Here is a 17,116-nt window from a genome sequence, read left to right as displayed (position 1 = left end):
ACTTTATTTACTCTCGTGGGATAAATTAACCTACAAAACCGGAACTATGTAAGAAAGCGGCCAGAGATTATTTGGGACTTGTAGGTTTTGCTCTTCATTAAAGCCCATTATTAGGCCCGTATTCTTTGTGCGGCCCTCAATTGTGGAGAAAAAAAGAAGAAGCCAACACCCGTATTTGTCTTGTATATATTATTGTTGAGTTCTTCATTGTTTTCAAACTGAATATATACTTATTTTGAACTTTGGTAATAAATTCTAATTTTGGGAATCAATCGCTGTCCCGGAGATTCCCTAATCCTAAGAAGAAAGAAACAAAGAGGCGGATAGGAATTTAACTTTGGTGCTTTATTATAACGATAGGTGAATTTAATAATAAAAAAAGAGTGAGTCTATGGTACTATGCATATTACGATTTGTTACCGTGCTATGGCTCTATATTTGAGTTTTCAAATCCTAACGGTCGATCCGAACCGTTCATCTTGTTCTCCATATTAATATGTGTTTGGAGACCAAATTTTACATTTTTTGAAATTTTTTTACTATTTTTTTGGATTTATTGAAAATCATTGTTTTTGGATGGTCCAGAATTTTCAGATCAAGTGATTTTCTAAATATCTAAAAAAATAGTAAATTTTTTTCAAAAAATGTAAAATTTGGTCTCCAAACACATATTAATATGGAGAATAAGATGAACGATTCGGATCGACAGTTAGGATTTGAAAACTCGAATATAGAGCCGTAGCACGGTAACAACCTGTGATATGCATAGTACCATAGATTCACTCATAAAAAAAAATATATCAAGCTATATTTTAGAGTGAGGTATAATTAAATAAATGACGCTGATAACAATCCTCGCAGTCTCCACCCCGCATTTATCCCCGCAGATACGGCCAAAAAAAACATGGGGGGACCGCTCAATCATTAATGAGCGTTTTAAAAACTATGGGTATTTAACTTGAAGCATCAAAGTATTTACCTTGAATTTGTCATGTATTAAACCCTCTGCAATGATATCTATTTATGAAAGAATAAATCAATCCATTAATTGTCCCCGCACAAACTTTTTTTTTTTTTGAATCGTCCCCGCACAACTGGGGACCATTAAACATGGGGGGACTGCTCAATCATTAATGAGCGTTTAAAAAACTGTGGGTATTTAACTTGAAGCATCAAAGTATTTAACTTGAATTTGTCAGGTATTAAACCCTATGCAATGATCTCTATTTATGAAAGAATAAATCAATCCATTAATTGTCCCCGCACAAAATTTCCTTGTTTTTTGAATCGTCCCCGCACAATTGGAGACCATTAAATAAACAATCCCCTCACCCAATGATAAATACCCTGAGACATAATGATAAATATTTTATATTACATAGGTAAATACTTTACATTATATAGATAAATACTTTATGTTACATGCATAAATATTTCTCAGGCATACTTGCAACTTTCAGTAAAACATCAATGATAAATACTCTCATGTATAATGATAAATACTTTATGTTACATGGATAAATACTTTGTATTACATAAATAAATACTTCTCAGACATAATTGTAACTTACAGTAAAACATCAATGATAAATACTCTCAGACATAATGATAAATACTCTATGTTACAAAGGTAAATACTTCTCAGAAATAATGATAAATATTTTTTTGAACATCAACGGGGATTGTTATTAGATAACAGTATAATTAATGCGGAGATTGTTTTTAAAGGAATAATTAATGCGGGGATTGGTATTAAATGACAGTCTAATTTAATGCGGAGATAAAAGGAAACTTTTAACGAAATTAGTGGGGGATATATGGCAGTTAAGGAAGAGAGAGAGTGCGGGAAAAATTGAGGGATGGGAGTGGGGGTTTTCATATAATTATTCTTAAATAAATACATCATGAATAGAAAACAATCTATAAATTTTCATTAAAAATAGCAGATAAACATAAAATTTACAACTTCTTTCAACTATGAAGGAACTTAAGTCACCACCGGGTTATTTTAAATCTGGGCTGCAAGTGAGCAAAAACAAATTGCAATTACAAAGATAAAAAAAAATTTGAATAGGTTTTGTTTTATATAGCAAAAAATATTTAAGGTTCTAATTAATGTGATGAGCTAAATTCATTTTTGTGGTCAGTTTTTGATTTTTTCCCCCTTCAATTATTAGATTATATGCTCATGTATTTATTTGACGTTGTATTATAATTTGTACTGTTTCAACAGATAATGTTGCTTTGGGATTATGTATTGCTTAATAACATTTCATTTAAATAACAAGACTTAAAAAGGAGATGATGAAATGGTAAGAAATTTGTTAAGAACAACAAGAATTAGGCTCTGTTCGGCTCCATATTGGAAATGGATATAGGAGTGGAATTCAAATTTTTTTGAACTGATTTTGTAATGTTTATGTGGAAAAAAAAAATTTAGTCCGAGTAAATTTTTTTTTCCCACATAAACAGTAAAATCCGAACATAGTCTTAATCTAGATGCGTAGGAAATTACTACTGAGCAACATACTATAATATTTTAGAGTGAGGTTGTAGTACTTTGTAATGAATACATTGGTCCATGCTATGGATTTTTTTTGTTTGGTTTTTAATTTCGAAATAGTCGATTTGAATTTCTCAACATGATCTTCATAAAAATATACTAATAGACCAAATTTTACAAATTTTATATATATTTGTTTTGCTATTTTTTAAATAGGTCGAATATCATCTAATCTAAAGATTTTGGACCATTAAAAAAAGTGATTTTTTATCTATCTAAAAACGAGTAATTAAACAAATATAAAAAAAATGAAATTTTGGTTTCCAAATACATTTTTATATAATATTATATTGAGTACATGATTCGAATTGACTGTTTAAACTTTAAAAACAAAATATATGAATTTATAGTGCGCTTAATCCGTATGTTGCAAAGTACCACCCCCTCACTCAATATTTTATATATAGAATGCCGATATATACTATTTCCACTAATTACAATTTATTTATTTTTTCCAAAATAATTAGTCACACTGAAAAAAGCGCAATTTTTGCAAGAGCTTCTATATCTCTTGACAAATAAAGACTAATTAAGTGAGTCTTATAATTTACAGTATCATTATTATAACAACTAATACTTATATTTTATTTGTATTCTCTATTGTACAGGTCTCATGCCAGAAAATATTTTACCGTTGGAAAATACGGTGACATTTTGGGGACAAAACATATCAACAGTAGAAATAAAGAGAATTCTATTCATACATCCGTCTATTTAATAAGTTTCGATTCAAACCGTCTAATCAGAATGCAAACTAGTGGTCTAATTTAAAAATTCATGAATCTCTTTTAATATTCGTGCACTTCCTGCTTGTAAAAATGCCGAAAATTAGTGAGCTTTTGCGTGCACATCCATTGCTGGCTTCCTGCTCAGACCAGATTGCCTCTAGAGAGTTCCACTATAGAGAACATGAAATTACGGGGCGCCACCATGTATAAAGAAGGTTCCAAGCGAATTTCAGTTGGTGTTGTAAAGGTAGGTTTTCTTTTCAAAATGCTAATGTTTAGGACTTTTAAAGCCTCTCATGTGCCGATCAATATCATTTGCAAATAACCCATAATAATTTTGTTCTTTTAGTCATTAATTATTGACACCCAAAGCACTAAACTGACATGAAGTTCTAAATCGAGAAAAATTTACCACACTGTTCGTGGAAATTTACTGACCAAATCTCAAACCCAAAAATATAAATGTTATTGATTAATTATTAGTACGGAGAACTGAAGAAAAGTGTCATCTATAGTTGGGGCAAATTTCACAATAGATAAGAAATGTCTTTTTACACTCTAATATAATGAGTATCAGCTGAAAATATCTCAAAATGGTTGTGGTATTTGCAACAAGAGAACCTATTCAAAATCAATTCTCTATTGAAATTATAAACCTTTCTCATTTTTTTTTTTTTTTTTTTGTTGTAGTGGAAAGGTACGAGTCTGAGTACCAAGCATGCATTGCACCCAATTTTCTCGCACTCTAGCACATTGGGTCTGTATGAAGTACTAAGTGGGAAGTCTTACATATATATGTGACATGATAACAGATTCTGTGGTACACTGTTTCTTTATTGAAGCCGAAAAGAAACAAACTTTGCAAAAATCTGATCCCGAAATAGAGGGGAGGTTCACTATAATCTTATTTTATAATTTATTTTTGTTGTACATGATATTTTTGGGACCCATCATTTCAATCAAACATAGCCCCTCAAATATGGGACCTAACCTATCATTTCTTCCCTCTCCTTTTTCTCCATGGGGCTAGATGTGAGAATTGAGGAGTAAGTAAAATAGGAGCGTGTACATTATCAGGGGCGGAACTAGAATATTGAGATGACGGGAGCTAGGAAACAAATAGTAGTGTAATTTTATTTTATAGAGGGGGCTAAAAGTATTAATACATATAAAAATTATAAAATTCAATGGACAAAATTACAAATTTTCAATGGATGGGGGTAGCTAAGCCTCCTTTTGAAACCATTACCTTCCGCCCCTGTACATTATAATTTCTACGTTTTTATGGGGCTATGGATGTTACAGGAAAGTTCTATTGTCATAATGAGGTTGTTGCTTCCGCAACTTTTCGAGAAAATGGCATTGCATGAACTGAGAGCACTAGTCGCCGAGAGGTCCATATTAAAATGCAATTGCAAATAGAAAATAACTGTCAAATAAAATTATCTTCAAACTTAATTTCAAATTCTCTACATCCATGCAATTGCATTTCAATTGCATTTATACCATGTCAGCTAAATTTATATCAATTTTTTTCCGTTGACTGATGAGATATAAATCCGAAATTTTTAAAAATGCCATTATACAAAAATAAATAAACCAAAACGCCATTTTCGATTGGAAATTATAAATTTCGCATGGCCGCTTCTGAGGGCAGCGGGCACCTGGAGCTGGGCCGCTTCTGAGCAAAGCGGTACATTTGTTGGGCCGCATTAAAGCCCAGCGGGCTGGGCCGCATTGGAGGGCAACGGGCTGGCCGCTTTGGGGCGTAGCGGCCACGCCTCAACCCAGGCAAGCGGCCATGGTACCGTATATAAACCCAGAATTACGTTTTTTTGATATCAATCCTCATTTCTCATTCCATCCCTTCAAATCAGGTAATTTTCTTCTTCTTTCTAAATTTAAATTTTAGTTTAAAATAGAAGTAGGATTAGGAGTAGGAGTAAGGTAAATATTTAGGGTTTAGGATCAGGTAATTATGAAATTGTACCAAAATAATTATGAAATTGTATGTAAATTGATTATTGATCAAAATAATTGTAAAATTGTACCAAAATTGATTATTTGACCAAAATAATTATCGCATTGTACCAAAATTGATTATTTGACCAAAATAATTATCGCATTGTACCAAAATTGATTATTTGACCAAAATAATTATCGTATTGTACCAAAATTATGAAAATTAGTTATTGACCAAAATAATTAATACCCAAACTATAATTATTTTTTGAAATTTAATTTGAAATCCTAATAAGACCAAAATAAATACAGCATGACATCTATGGGATCTGGACCGTCTTCTAGTAGGGATATACATTCTTCCAGTAGAGGTGCACCAGTACCCACTCCATATGAGATGTCACAGTATGTCGATGCGGCATTGGCATCTGTGGTCCCCGGTATCCGGCACCGCACTGATCGGGTATCAGACTTTCTCTGGTACCCGAATGCGGAGCACCGTATCTTGGAGGCTGCCACTGGAGTAAGTTTTATACTATTAATAAAATTATAATTTTATTTCAAATTTTATTTCAAATTTTATTAATATTTTTTTTTTAATTTAGGGACTAGATACAGTTACAGTACGCCACAACAAAATGTGGCTTAAGTACCAGAAGGCATATGCAGGGACGTTGCGTGCCATGGGATTGTACCAGCTATCCCAGATGGCCGAGGAGATTGCGGATCCGGGATTGTGCTCTGGGCTCATTGAGCGATGGCGTCCCGAGACCCACTCATTTCATCTCCCCCACGCTGAGATGACAGTCACCCTACAGGATGTCAGTTGTCTATGGGGTATGACCATTGTCGGGGAGCCTGTGACGGGCGTCGAGTATGGAGATTTCAGATCCTTGTGCGAGGACCTGTTGGGGATACCGCACGCTGCTTTGCAGAAAGAGAAGAAGAGAGGCTCCAAGAAACAGATCTCCCCAGGTATCATCAGCTTGGCAAAGCTGAGAACCGCCTTCAAGGAGTTTCCAGCTGCTAGTAGTCGTCCCCCTCAGGTATGTAAATTTTATATTATTTACTTATACAAAATTTCAGTTTTCTTCTAAATAATATTTTAATTAAAATAAATAACAGGCCACCATTGATCAGCACTTGCGTGCATACATTTTGGAGATGATCACAGTCAAATTGTTCCCTGATTCACACGGAGATCAGGTACGGCTGTGCTATCTCCCATTGCTGGCTGATTTGCCCAATGCGAGCAAGTACAATTGGGGGGCTGCGACTCTCGCATGCTTGTATAGGTGTGTGACTTGAAATTATTGTTTACAAATTTCAATATGAAAAATATCATCACTACACCGGTTGTTAACACTAACATTGTACAGGGGTCTTAATCAAGCATGTCTGAAGAAGAACAAGACATTTATTGGACCATGCATGTTGTTGCAGCATTGGTCTTGGGCGCATCTGATTGTTGGCCGTCCGACAATCACTTGCAAGACAGATGTGCCAGATTGGGGCAGACCCGAGCCAGACACATGCCCTGCATATGCGCATATGTGGAGCTATCCGAAGACCTATATCGGGGCAGGTCATGGCGGGACTCTCGGCATTAATGTACCAACCACATCTGGGGTCCTTGCACTTGAACCTAATCCGTTGTTTGTCACTGTGCGTATTCTTAATCTCTTTATTACAAAGAATGTGAAACTTGTAAATTGCAGCTTTCATTTCCTCCTTTGAATCATAGGTTTGTCCCTCTGACAATTCATTTTCAAACTCTGCATGTCTACCAAATAACCCCACATTTGCTTCCTGAAAACCTGACAGGTCATTGAAAGCTGCAATCGGGTGCTCAACCCCGCGACCCATTATCCGAAACCCTTTATCAACCTTGAATTTTTTTGTCTGCCCGAGCACAGGCCTCGTATCTGCTGTGTCACTGTGATCGCTCATGCAATCAGGATCAACATCCCCCCAATTTTCCTCTGCCTCTTGTATTTCCGGATCCACCGTCTCCTCAGTTTCCTCCGGATCACAAGGCTGGGCTCGGGATCGATGGGAGTGCTGACTATTAGACGGTCGGTCCCTCTGAACTGGGCCTTGACTACTCTCAGGCATGTCAATCGGCAAAGGGATTCGGGACCGACGGGAGGGCCGACTAGTAGACCGTCGGCCCTCCTGAACTGGGGCATTACTACTATCAGGCATATCAATCTGGAAAGGGGGTTGGGACACTGGACTTGAGGAGGTTGAGGCATTAGCCCGAATAGCACCCCGGATTAACCTTGCAAGGGGGTTAGGACGCTGGAATCGGTTAATCTCCACAAAGAGTTCAATTATCTTGTATCCACCCCCAGAAAAACTAATTGTCTGGTTGTACAGTACCTGCCAGACTCCATCATTCTGAACAGGAAAAAGTTGGAACCAAGTTTGGCCTGAACCAGTGGGCATGCTAATTTTGGCCTGAATATCAAGGTCATATCGATCCTGATTCAATCCGAGGTTCTGAGAAATAATCGATTTCAGAACCAACAAATCAGTACCTGAGATTACAGGTATCACAGAAACAGGCCCGATACTGTAATAAACCCCATTAGGGCCTGTTAAAATCTCACCACCAGTGTAAATAGATACCATAACAGCCATTTGGTATGAGTATAAGAAAACCTAAAATTAAAAATTAATTAAATTAATTATAAATACTAAAATTTTTTTTAAAAAAAATAAAAATAAAATACTTACAGCTGAAAAGAATGGTTTGTGTCCGTGAAATGAATTTCTCTCAACTCTCTGCTTCTTTGCTATCTATAAATAAACTGGCGTCCATGGCCGCTGGCCCGCGTGCAGGCCTGGTGCCCGCTACCCCCGCAAGCGGCCAGGTGCCCGCTATGCTCCAAAGCGGCCAGGTGCCCGCTATGCTCCAAAGCGGCCCAATAAAATAACCGCTTCGCTCCAAAGCGGCCACATTCAGGCTGCCCGCTTCCCACCAGAGCGGCCATGCGATTTATAGTAAATCCAACCACGAATGGCGTTTTGGTTTATTTATTTTTGTATAATGGCATATTTAAAAATTTCGGGATATAAATTCAAAATACGTAAAACCCCTGGGATCGCTCTCTGTTCCTCCTCTCTACGACAAATTTCTGAAAACTGCTGGTAAACTAACACAAATTTCTGAAAACTGCTATATTGTATTCTCTCAAAACTCAAATTACAGAAGTTCATACGTATTTAAACCACTACTCTATACCTAAACAATAACCATCCACTACTTTCTAAAAATACAGTTCAATCTAAATATAACTTCTGTTGTTTCCTAAAATGCCCCTGCTGTCCATTATTCTGAAACTGCTACTACATGTACTAAATATAGACTCTATGCTAATCATGAAATACACTAACTCAACTATTGATTCAATATTCAACAGAATCCTCCAACATTTGAGACTGTTAACGAAATTTATTTAGTTCAAATTTAGCTAAGATTCTGGGTACTTGGAATTTAGCTTCGGGTTCTAGTGGCTTGGTGTAGGATAAGTTCCCTGGGGCTTTTTTCAAGATTTTAGTTCACACAGACCAATTTATGTTCCGACTAAATTATCTGGAACTTAATAAGGATATCTTAGAGGGTTAAATCATATTCCCATAACTGTTCTGCTCTATCATTTTGAAGATATAACAATCATTGCATTTTAAAGTTTTGAATCATTTTTAGTGATTTGTAACCAGGTTTCTTCTGACAGTACTCCAATTTTAGCATACAGTCAACCATATCAATTTTAAAATTCACTCAGTATGAAATTTTGATTCCTTTTCTCTCATGTTGTATTTAACCGTTATTATTTGGCTAGCTGTGGATCTGAAGTGAACCCAAACAAATTACAACAAAATCAAGTCTCCAGGCCTAATTATGTTACGCAATAAACCTCTAGTGAAAAATATCCACTGAATGTAGTGTGTTTGTTATGTACTTGATTCCAAATTTTGTGGCAATTTGAGAATATTTTTTTAACTTTAGGTGGATTTTGAGATATTTTCGAATTTATCTTGTAATTAAATGACAAGAAAAAAAGACTCAAAACAAGAAATTTAGAAGAAAAGAAAAAAAGTAGTTTCTTTATTCAATCCAAGGATAACACTACAATGTACATACCTCGATTTTGTCTTGTTATAGAGAAGGCTTCGTATGGACCCCACAGACAGTCATCCTGGCCCGAGATCTGACGGGATGGTCCCGCCACACGGTGATTCTTTAAATCTCTTTTGTCCCTGCTGCGTCTATTCATCTTTTTGTTTCTGACTTGAGGTTCTACATCATTGCACCAGTCCCAGTTAGGTATATGTTTCCTTAATGACTGATGAGTTAACTTTTAACAAATTTAATTTATATGAAAATTTTGATTTATATTGGTTTGTAACGTTCAACCTGTTTTGGCATCGCAGTTGACATGTTATAAAATTTATAATTTCAAAACACACCCGTGCCCAAAAGAATATATTTTCTTTTGGAAAAATATAATCGTTATTTATTATTCATACGTTATGAAGAAAATTAATAGGGTAATACATTAATCTAGTGGTTAATAGATTTTGATTAATTGGAAACGACTGACAGTTCATTAATTATTTAATTAGAAAATAGAGAGTCCACAATTACTGACTTCCTCAAAGAGTAATAGTATCTGCATTGAAATTTGATTTTTTTTTTATAATAACACGTTAATGTGTATTGTATTTTTTTTTTTTTAAATGTGACTTAAGTTTTAATTTAGAATTTTTTTAAAGAAATTGCCTTTTAACTATTTTTTATAAAACATAATTTTCTATGTGCACTCGTTAGTTCCTAGTGGCAGACAACTAACATCATGGAGTTCCTGGTGGCAGACATGAGACAACCAACATCATGGAGTGGTATGTTTATTTTTCTAAGATATAACGGCTTTATTTATCAATCACTGGCTTTTTAGGATGATTCTTGTACTTTCTGTTACGTAATTGTAATTTGAAAAGGCATAACTTATCTAATTATTTTGATAATTTTATTTAATGACTCTTATTAGTTAAAACAAATATTTATAATTTAAATTAATTAAAAAAATACAAATATTCGAACTCAGCCTGCTTGAATGCGGGAGCGAAATCTGCTGCTATTCAAATTTGGTGCTATCCTCTCTATCTCTCTCTACCTTTTTTCTTCCCCCTCTCTCTCCTCCTCTTTTAAAGAGAGAGATAGGCACATAAACGAAGAGTAGCAAGCTGCTATTCTTTTAAGAATAGCAGCAGATTCATATCCTTGAATGCGAGCCATATATTATAGTTGTCGATTGTCTTAAGAATAAAATGAAGGATGAAAGCATAATTTTATCATTAAAGGGGTCTAAAAGTATTAATTATTTTACATATTCTCATATTTTTAATGAGAATTCGGTGCAGAACCAAATAAAATTAGTTTTGAATAGTTTTTACCGAGTTCTTTAAGCCATTCTAAATGAAAAAAAAGAGAGAGGAAAAGATGCACTTCAGAGGGAAAGCACCCCAATTTGATTCCATAGAATTTGTTTAGTAGGGACAAAAGTACTCCAATTTGTTTTTGACCAAAAAAAATAATATATACCGTAAATCTTGGTTTCCACTTTTTGACTTGAATATGACTTTTTGACCAAAACATTAATTTACCGTGTAACGGGTCACTGATGTTGTACTTTTAGATTTTCTGTAGGTGGATAGACTTATTAATTATTTGCTACATATAATGTTTACTCTTTGCATGCCACAGAGATTATGATCGCTAATTAATTAATTGTTTAAACTCAACTTTGTTGCGGATTCATCTCTTATGCATCTCTGGAATTCTGTTATTGAACATTGCAAAAAAGAAGAAAGAAATCTATGATCGCCAATAATGCTGTTTGAACTCTTTTAACTTCATTTCATCTCTTTTGCTTCTCCTGGAAATCTATTATTGTCTCTGTTTTTCACTGTGTATTTCATCTGTCCTTTCACTCTGTTTCTGGAAATCTATTTCATCTCTTTATTAGCCGATCTTTTTTCTTCTACTACAAATTGTTAGTTTTCTTTATTGTACTACTGTACACAACAACCCTTGCTAGTTAAAAACCAAAAAAAAAAAAAAACTGAAAAAAAAACCCAGAGTAGTAGTAAGTTAGAAGAAAACAATCTCCAAATATGGCTCTTTCAACTGTTACTGAGTGGTGGGGATCCGCAATCATTAGCAACCTAGTCGACACGGCTTATTCCTACTTGGCCGAGTGTATGTTGCCAAATGATATTAAATCTGAGCTACGTAGGGTGAAAGCAGCTCTTCCCAAGATTGCAGCTGTCATGGGTGTTGCCGAGTCTCTAAAATTGAAGCACCCAAATTCAGGGGTGAATGCTTGGCTGGAGGAATTCAAAGAAGCTTTCTTAGCAGCTGAAGATGTGCTTGATGAACTCAAATACCGGGAGCTTGAAGACATGGTGAAAGCTCGAGACCAGGTGAGTGGGTCTTCCTCTTCAATAATTGGTTCGCTGAAGAGAAAATTCACTGGTTCTAGTATTAGTGAAGATACATTGAAGAGGTTAAGGGAGACTGTAGAAATGTTAGATCTGGTTGCCGCAGGTGTTGGCCATTTCTTCCAATTTACCAGTGCACTAGATTTTCATGGTCTTGCAAAACAAAATAATCAGCCTATTTACACTTGTAGTCGAGAGACTACATCCTTTTTAACTGAAAGCAAAGTGGTTGGCCGTGAGAATGAGAAGGCCATGATAATTGAATGGTTAAAGAAACCAGTATCTCATGGAAATTTATCTGCCTTAAGTATTGTGGGGGTGGGTGGATTAGGGAAAACCACTCTTGCACAGTTAATCTTTGAGGAGGTTAGCAAAGAGAACCATTTTGACAAAACAATTTGGGTTTGTGTTTCAACAAGCTTCAATGTTGTAGATATAATAAGAAAAATCCTCCAAGAACTAGGTGAAAAATGTCGTGAGAATGAATCGTTGAATTGCCTTCAGATAAAATTGAAGGAAAAGATACTTTCAAAGAAAATTCTTTTTATTCTAGATGATGTGTGGAATGATGACAAAATGGGTGATTGGGAGAAATTGATTCCCTTGAAATTTGGACAACAAGGAAGCAAAATTTTACTCACAACTAGAATGAAATCAGTAGCTGACATGCTTGCTCGTGTACTAAACTTGGAACGAGAAAATCTATTGTTAAAATGCTTGGAAGAGAAAGAATTGTTAGAACTGTTTAATGAGTATGCATTTTCCGGTGTTAACCCTGACAATCATAGAGATTTGCAAAAGATCGGAACTGATATTGTAAAGAAGCTCCGAGGTAGCCCCCTAGCAACAAAGGTGATTGGAAACCTATTGAATTCATACATTGATTTCAATTACTGGAAGAGAATTTTGAGCTGTGATTCACTAATCAACTTAGAGCAAGCTAAGGATGTGGCAGATGTGCTGAAATTGAGCTATTACCATCTACCAACAAATTTGCAAGAATGCTTTAGATTTTGCTGCATATTTCCTCAAGATTATATGTTCAATAAAATAGAGTTGATCAAAATGTGGATGGCCTCTGGATTCATACGCCAAGAGTTACATGGAGGAGCAAGGCCAGAAGATATTGGAGAAGAGTACTTCAATCATCTGTTTAGAAAATCTTTCTTTGAGCGAGATTTTCAGACAAATAATGGGTATATTATGCATGATTTGATGCATGATTTGGCACAAAATGTTTCGAAAGGAGAATGTTGCAGAGTAGAACCAAAAAGCATATCTGATATTATACCTAGCACTGTACATGTCTCCATTCATGAAAGTGAAATCAAAAGGATATCCAATCTTAAGAATTTACGCACCTTGGTAATAACCTTGTCTGAAGATCAAATCAATCGAGATCAATTTGTTCCCCCAAATGGCTCACTAAAAGAAACTTTGCGTTTATTGGTTATACAAGGGAAAAATTGTAGATGTGAATTGCCGGAGGAGATTGGTAGTTTGTTGCATCTTCGCTTTCTAAAGGTCAAACTCAAATTACATATGAGGCAATCATATAGATATTTGCTTCCTAATTCAATTTATAAGCTTTACCATCTACAAGTACTTGAAATGCCCAATTGGTATTGAAATTATTCAGATTATGAGGGAGTTGAAATAACTGGAATGACCAATCTTATTAGCTTACGCTATATGAGCCATCCCAGCATGGTGATGCAAAAAATTCACCGCGTACACAAGTTAACCTCTCTACAAGAGTTGGATTTTTTTGTTGGACGAGAGAGTGGTCACCATATAGATGAGCTAGAGATGCTAAACAATCTTCGAAGGCTTTCTATTCATAATCTTCAGAATGTAGGTAATCCAGTTGAAGCTATGAATGCCAAACTATCCAAAAAGAAAAGTCTTATTTCACTGACCCTGAATTGGAAAGGGATCAATTCTCCTGACCCTGAGCAAGTCATTGATAACCTCCAACCCAATGGAAATCTCAAGGAATTGACCATTAAGTATTATAAAGGTCACAAATCTCCAGATTGGATGATGGCTTCATCTCATCTACACCTATCATCCCTCACACTTGAAGGGTGTCCTCTTTGGGAAGCACTACCTTTTCTTGGGCAAATGCCATATCTCAAAAAACTTTTTCTTAAAGAAATGGATGAAGTGAAAGAAGTGGACTATTCATGTGATAGCTCAAGTGATTGTGCCTTTCCATCTTTGGAGTGGCTATATTTCTGCAACATGTCAAAATGGAAATCCTGGACAGAACCACACATTTGTTATGGCTTTCCAAATCTAAAAGGATTTGCAATTGAAAAATGTCCAAACCTGGCCAGAATTCCGGCCATTCCTTTTTCTCTATTCAGATTTCATGTAGATAATGTGGGACTCAATTCCCTTCCAAATATGCACCATGGTTCTAACATTACAGCTCCAGCACCATCATTTATGAAATCATCACTTAGAGAAGTACATATTACCAAATGTCCCAAATTAACAGCATTGAATGGATTTCTGCAGCAAAAAAACCTAGACTTACAAGCTGTTGTGAAACTAACCATCGAAGACTGTGAGAATCTGGTTCAGCTACCAACTGGTGCATTTGGGAACTTTGTGTCACTAAAACACTTAGTTATAAAGGGAAGCCCAAAGCTGGTAATAGTTGATAACCAAAGCATCATCCTGCCTGTGAAACTAGAATCTCTTCTATTAGGAAACTGTGGCGAACTTGATGTGCCATTGCTAGAGTCAGCATCACAGCTCTCAACACTTGCTGAGCTTTATATTAAAAACAGTGCAAATATTACTTGTATCCCTTCCTCTGAAAATGCATTTACATCACTCAGACACCTGTCCATCCGTGGATGTGACAAGCTCATTGAAATTTCATCTATGCAACAAGCACATAATGTCAACACAGGAAACACCTTGATCTCTTTAAAAAACAGTTCACTCTCCATTGATCACCTCTGTCTCCTTCATATTGAACCATTTAGATGCCTAAGCTTCGTTAGTAATCTGAAAGTTGAAGAGTGTTCCGGGATGGAGGCCCTTCCCGAGAAATGGCTCTTGCAAAACAGTAGTACCCTCAAGACATTGATCATCTATGATGGAAGCTCGCTGCGATCATTGCCTGTTACAATGGTGATGCTCACTGCCCTTGAAGAACTTACCATTTTCAAGGCTACTTTGCTAGAAGAAATCCCAGAATTGCCTGCTTCTCTGGTTTCTCAGCGCATTCAAAGTCAATAAGCTCTCTGATTCTATTTCAACCGTCCTCGTAAGTATTATTATGTTTGTTTTTCTACCTAAATTTTTCTTGTTTCGTTCTCTATGTTTCCAACTTCTGAATCCTCTCAGCGACTCTTTCAATTGATTAGGTTCTCCTTTGCAACCCTTGTTCTTTGTATAACTTCTTATCGATGACTCATGCAAACACAAACATCGGCCCTTCCAACGAGTGCCATGTTGCTGTTGTATAGGTGTGGAAGTCCAGAAGAGTAGAGGATGGAATTATGCAAGCTCCACTGCTTAAGCACAATGGCAAAAATGTAATTTCTTAAATACCATGTACAAGATACAAATAACTGCCACTGTAGTTTATTCACCAAGGTATATCTCTCCTTCTTCCCAATTTATTAATTTCTGTTACATTTATTTTTAAATTAAATTTCAGAAATACTAACATTTCAAACTTCTAACTATGCCTAGATGTAGCCAGTCCGAAGCCCCTACAAGACGAGGAGTGTTATTTAAAAAGTTTGAAAAGTGTCTATTAAATAATTAACAATTGAATGTGAAAATCTAAAACCAAAAAAAAAGATGAGAACATTGTTTAACTCAGCCACATAATATATGTTGCAAATGGAAAATATGAAGTTTCTTCTGGGTACAATATTTGTTTGAACAACAGGATATTTGATGCTTATATAAGACCTATTGAGACAATATAACTCACTACCTAGTTGCTCTTTTTACTCAATTTAGATAGTATTTGAGTTAGAGTTTTTTGCAGATAAAAAACAATATCAGCAATTTCTAAGGCGTGATGAGCAAAATTTCCGAAGTGGAGGGACTATTAGCTTAATTCAAGCACCACTCTAACCGACATAAGTTTGTGCAATTGGTACATTGAAAGAGCCTGTATGCATTATATTAAGTGTTTTTTTATCTGGTCTTTCCTATTTTATTTTGTGTTTAGTAGTGATTCATATGGGTGTACCAGCTTATGCTATGCTGGTTTACTAATGTTGGAATTTTTTTTTTTTTTTGGTGAATAGAGTAATGAATAGATTTGAAAGCATTTTTCTACAGGACTACATAACTCTCTAGTCTCTAGTTGTCATCTATTAAAAAAATATTTAAGGTTTTTAGATTTTTTTTTTTGCCTATTACAGATTTGTCCATCAATATATGTTTGGCAAGTTAAATTAGCAGCTTAGTGCTAACTGTGGTTCAAAATCAATTTTCCTAATTTTTTGTTTTCTAGTATTTTACTTATGTGCAAATCATGAAGAACTAGATTAAATATCCCAAGCTGTTGTAGTCGGTATCGTATAGTGCTTGCATTAACACTTTAGCATTGGAGCTATTTAGGATTTTTACTGGTACAAATGTTGTACCAGCTCAATCACAAACTGAACTGCAGCTTGATTGACCCTCTATAGGCCAGTCAGCAACCTGTTTTTCTGTGATGAATTCTGCAACCTTTGATCTGTTAAAAAAATGTATTTAGTAATTAGAATTAAGCTTATTTTCTTGGTAGTTGGACTTTTGCCCCAACTTGTTGACTTTGTAGGGGATTGGTGTTGGATAAGTTCACTGGGTTATTTTTCTATTTTTTAGGTCAAATAGATCAATTTATGTTCCGACTAAATTAAACAGTTAAGTCGTTAAACCATGCTACCATAATTGTTGAGCTCTATCAATTTCTAGTTGTTCAGACCAACTTTTTTAGTGACATGACATCTTGACTGCTCATGAGTTTCAATCATTTTAAAGTTGTACCAATCATTGCATTTTGAGGTTTTGGGTCATTTTTCAGAATATCTTTAGTGATTCTTAACTAAATTTCTTTTGGAACTATTGGTGAATTTTGGGGATTTTCGAATTGGTGTGGTAACTGACAAGAGAAAAGACTGAAAACAAGAAATTTGAAAAAAGAAAGAAGTTTCTTAATTGAATCCAACGACAACAACACACATACAAGTCTCTGGCGAGTTAACCACTCAATCAGGTAGTTTCGCTTTCATTCCCTTCTCCTCCTCGGCAACAATAAACATCCAGCACTGGAACAAGCTTCTTATGGACCCCACAGGCAGTCATCCTGGCTCAAGATCTGACGGGGTAG

The 17,116-nt window shown here is 35.4% G+C and overlaps 1 protein-coding gene across 1 annotated transcript; it reads left to right on the top strand.

Annotated features, from left to right (window-relative positions):
- Window positions 1-11,436: 11,436 nt before the first annotated feature.
- LOC144564518 (putative disease resistance protein RGA3) lies at window positions 11,437-15,018 on the top strand. The gene is made up of 2 exons (XM_078314112.1): window positions 11,437-13,258; window positions 13,403-15,018. Exons 1-2 carry the CDS (start codon window positions 11,437-11,439, stop codon window positions 15,016-15,018), a joined length of 3,438 nt encoding a protein of 1,145 aa, XP_078170238.1.
- The last annotated feature ends 2,098 nt before the right edge of the window (window positions 15,019-17,116 follow it).

Source organism: Carex rostrata, chromosome 13 (genome assembly GCF_964058835.1).
Source record: "Carex rostrata chromosome 13, lpCarRost1.2, whole genome shotgun sequence".
Classification (NCBI taxonomy): Eukaryota; Viridiplantae; Streptophyta; class Magnoliopsida; order Poales; family Cyperaceae; genus Carex; species Carex rostrata.
The sequence above is the reverse complement of the archived record's forward strand: the minus strand, read 5'-3'. Positions and strand labels throughout refer to the sequence as shown.